Raw genomic sequence first — 4,143 nt, forward strand, 5'->3', positions numbered from 1 at the left:
CTAGTTGAGCTTCTGCTTAGCATCATCCCATGAAGCATGAGCTTCAACTTCTAAAAAAGCTCTTGAAATATGCATGTTATTCAAGTCCACCTCTTTCACTTCCTCAGCCCATCTTATCACAAACGTATTACAGTCAACTACTTCAATCTTATAAACAGAGCTTGAGAAATTATGAGGGAGCTCTTCCAGTTGGTAGCAATGTTTGATACTTAGAAACTCGAGATTGTTAAAGGAGAGCCTTCCGATTTCCCATTGCACCAGATCCATATCTTCAAGTAGAAGAAACTGAAGCTCTTTGAAACTATAGGCATCAGCCACCCATTTTGCTCCTTGGAAGGCAAAACATCGCAATTCGAGCACTTCGAGTTTTTCCAATTCACCAATCACACTCATGTGCTCCCAAGGATATCCTAGTCCACTCAAACTCAACTTTTTAAGACCTAATGGGAACATTGGAATAGGAGCAACCTCGATCTTGAACTCAGGATTCACGATGACACATTCGAGTGATTCTAGGTTACTAAGAGAGGAGACATTGTCCAAGCAATGAAAGGGAATACCATGATCATCAGGGTCCAGTTCAATTTGAATTCCCAACTTCTTTAAGTTGGGAATTCCTTGAAATAGCTCATATGTGCAATTTTGAGCACTCACATCTAAGAGTGTGGAGAGGTTTGGTAAAATAACACCACATTGAGGAGTAGTTAGGCTTCTTCCTGTGACATGAAGATGTTTCAATTCTTTCATATCCCAAATCTCAACTGGTAGGTACAATAATTCTTCAGTGGATTTGATGCTCAAATACTCACTGACAATCAAATATTGAAGGATGCAAAGATTTGATATGGAAGCAGGGAGCTCTCCACTGCAAGTGAGGGCAAGGTACCTTAAATGAATTAGTCCTACTAATACATTTGGGAACTCGTTGTGAGAGCATCCATCACCCTCAGCAACCTCAAACCAAAATCAACTGTAACTGGATATTGATGAGGTGGAGCAGTACATAGCAAGAGATCGTGTAGCTGAAATGGTTGCAATCGAGTCATGCACATCTTTGACACCTAATAAAGTGTTGTTATAGATGCATAATCGACGTTGGCCTCTCTAAACCTTCCATTGAATTATCAGCAATAGTATCCAAGACATGAAAAAATTTGTTCTTTGCAGCCTCGCTGTTTGATAAATGCCAGAAAACAGAATGGAGGCGACAAGTCTCAGATTCAGAATAGGAGTTCCTTTGGCAGACCATAACAACACTTTTATCAACAAGATTCACCAAACATTTATTTGCAAATTCTTCCACAGTTTCTGACTGTTTTGGTTCAAGAAACCCCTCAGCATCCCACAACTTGATGATTCTGGAGTTGGATATGTCATGATTTGGACTGAAAAACTCCCATGTAGAGAAAACATGCTTTCAAATGTTGAGGTAAACTCTCATAGCTTGGAGCTAGTGCCTTTGATATTTCACTATGTGCTTTCATGAAAACTTCGTTTCTCTTCTGATACGCTATCTTGTTCCAGTACTCTAAGGTCTTGTCCAGCTTTGGATAGGTGATTAGCAACTGTGAGGATCAGAAGAGGAAGACCATCACAATTCTCTGAAATCCGCTTCCCAGCTTTCTCTAGTGCATGAGGACATGACCCTTCAGCAAAGACCTTTTGACAAAGAAGATTCCAGCTTTCTTCTTTGTTTAGTAGACGCATTCTGACAACAATCTTATCGATTGGTCTGAATCTTGTTACATATCTTATCCTAGTTGTCACCAAAACTTTAACCTTGAATTTTTGGAACAAGTCTTCCAATAACTGTAATGCCTCAATGCTCCATACGTCGTCCAACACTATGAGGCATCTCTTATTGGATAACATTGCACACAATTCCTTAGTTAATGCCTCATCTTCTCTCATACTCATTCTATCAATGTTGGGATATATCTGAACTAGAATATCTATCAAAATTTCTTGTGGTTGATACCTGGGGCCTAAAGTGATCCAGACATGGTGGTTGAAATGATCCAAAATTGATTGGTCTTTGTAGATTTCCTTCACAAGAGTAGTCTTACCAATGCCCGCCATCCCGATACTGAGATGAATTCAATCTGAGGCATCCCATAATCCGGGAACATACGCATTTTGAATGGCTCAAGAGCATTGATAGATAAGCCACTATTTAGTGCTGCCCCGACCATGCGAATGGCTCCAGTTCTTTGATTATCATCCAAACAGGAAGGGTATATGCGTTGGAGGCTCTTCCACGATATTATCAACCTGCCACAAAGGTGATTACAACAATGTTCACACATGGAAATTGTCAAGTAATTAACTCTAATTTATCATATTCTTTATTTATAGGACCTCCTCATATGTGTCATATATGCCATTGTTACTAAGGCTGCAACTGCAAGCATACATCTACGAGTAATATTGGTTGGAAAAAGCCACACAGAAATGTTTTCGTGTGTGTGTGTCACTTTTTTTCTTAATTTCAAGTCGTCTCCAATAACAATACCATGAAATATGAATGATGTGAAATTTGAAAAACAAACATGGAAGTGTAACAGAGAAATGAAAATGAAATCATATTTACCTCTACCAATTCATCAGCAACAAGGAAAACAGAGTGATCCCAATCTGCAGCTAGTTCGCTCCAGCATGCTTGCATCTCCTCGGCTCTCAACAATAAGAGAACTGCCTTAGCAATTGAAAATTTACGACCTTTGCAATTTTCGGCAATCTTCTTCCCGCTTTCCTCAAGTTCCGATCTTCATCCAACACCGGAATCTGGAAAATCTTATAGCAGTCGGCATATAGAGCGACTTCCTTGAGGCCGGTCGTGATCAAGACGAGGCTTCCATTGTTTTGAATTGGGAACGACTTTCTGAGTTCGTTCCACACGCGCGTTTCGCACATATCATCAATCAAAATCATATACTTCCGACCCTCCAAAGATGAGTACACTTTCTCAGCTACTAATTCCACATTTCCTTGTAAAATAAATTCATCTTCATCATTGCGTGAAGGATCTTTGACTTGATGAAAAATGCTTAGAAGGATTTCCTTGAGTTCGTATCTTCGGCCTATCGTCACCCTCGCCCCAGCATTCAAGGGATTGCTCTCTGCCGTTGTATATGTGCTCGAAGATAGTCTTCGCGATCATGCTCCGGCCGGAGCCGGCCATGCCGAGGAACGCGAAGACGCCGAAGTCATCCGGCCTGACGCCCTTGAGCAGCTTGCTTTTTATATGGTTGAATTCTTTCGACAATCCAACCATCTTCACACCAAAATCCAGACCAGCTGCGTTATCATTCTCCTCTTCTTCTGCTGAGGTTTCCAATTCGATAACATAATCTTCCTCCTCCTTCTTCATCGTTTTCGTTAAGGAATCAATCTCTTGCCTTCAGTTGTTCGTTTCCAATTCCATGGCTGTCTGGAATCTGATGCTGAAAGGAAATGGTTTGAAACTTCGAATTCGAGTAGATCTTCTAATTTGTGGAACTGCTTCTTTAATTTCTGCGTCCAAAGCATTCAATCCTCTTCCTACGTCTGCTGCTTCTATCATCCGATCTTTCCAGAACTTTTTGTAGGGACGCCACGTTCTTGTATGCGAGTTGTAAGATTTCTGGAGTTGAGGAGAAAGAGGAAATATGAGGAGAATTCAGGAGGCGGTTTATTGTTTGCTTAAGAGAAATCACAGCAGCATAAGCCATCTCTGAAATGTCTGACTGAAAAGCATTAGCAAGGAAGGGGTATTATGCAATTCGGAGAGAGAGAGAGAGAGAGAAGAGAGAGCTAGAGTCGTCAGACGTATGAGATCTGAATTGTCTCTTAGAAATAGTCAATCAGCAGTAATGTATGTTTGTTTGTTTGTTTGGCAAGTTGCAACTATTTGTTTCGAGTCTCGAGATGAGAGGCGATGGTGGTCGTGGTGATTTGGTAGAAAGGAATTTTTTGTTTTGTATTGGACAATGGGATCGAGAGTTGGGAATCAAATACTCACCCGTCCCAACAACTATCCTCCCGACTAGGGATGTCAATCCGATCAGTCCATCGAATTTTGAGCCAATCTTATCAAATTTCGGGTTAATCGAGTGCCGACTAAGCGGGTTAGAGATTTTTTTGGATTATAAATTTTAACCCTAA

At 40.7% G+C, this 4,143-nt stretch overlaps 1 protein-coding gene across 1 annotated transcript; it reads right to left on the minus strand.

Annotated features, from left to right (window-relative positions):
• On the minus strand, positions 1-2,079 carry LOC130990611 (putative late blight resistance protein homolog R1A-4). Its single transcript, XM_057914834.1, has 4 exons — positions 1,528-2,079; positions 1,111-1,414; positions 913-976; positions 1-865 (listed from the first exon to the last, which is right to left on the minus strand). The coding sequence occupies exons 1-4, from the start codon at positions 2,077-2,079 to the stop codon at positions 1-3; spliced, it is 1,785 nt and encodes a 594-aa protein (XP_057770817.1).
• Between the last annotated feature and the right edge of the window lie 2,064 nt (positions 2,080-4,143).

This window comes from Salvia miltiorrhiza, chromosome 6 (genome assembly GCF_028751815.1).
Source record: "Salvia miltiorrhiza cultivar Shanhuang (shh) chromosome 6, IMPLAD_Smil_shh, whole genome shotgun sequence".
NCBI classification, from domain to species: domain Eukaryota; kingdom Viridiplantae; phylum Streptophyta; class Magnoliopsida; order Lamiales; family Lamiaceae; genus Salvia; species Salvia miltiorrhiza.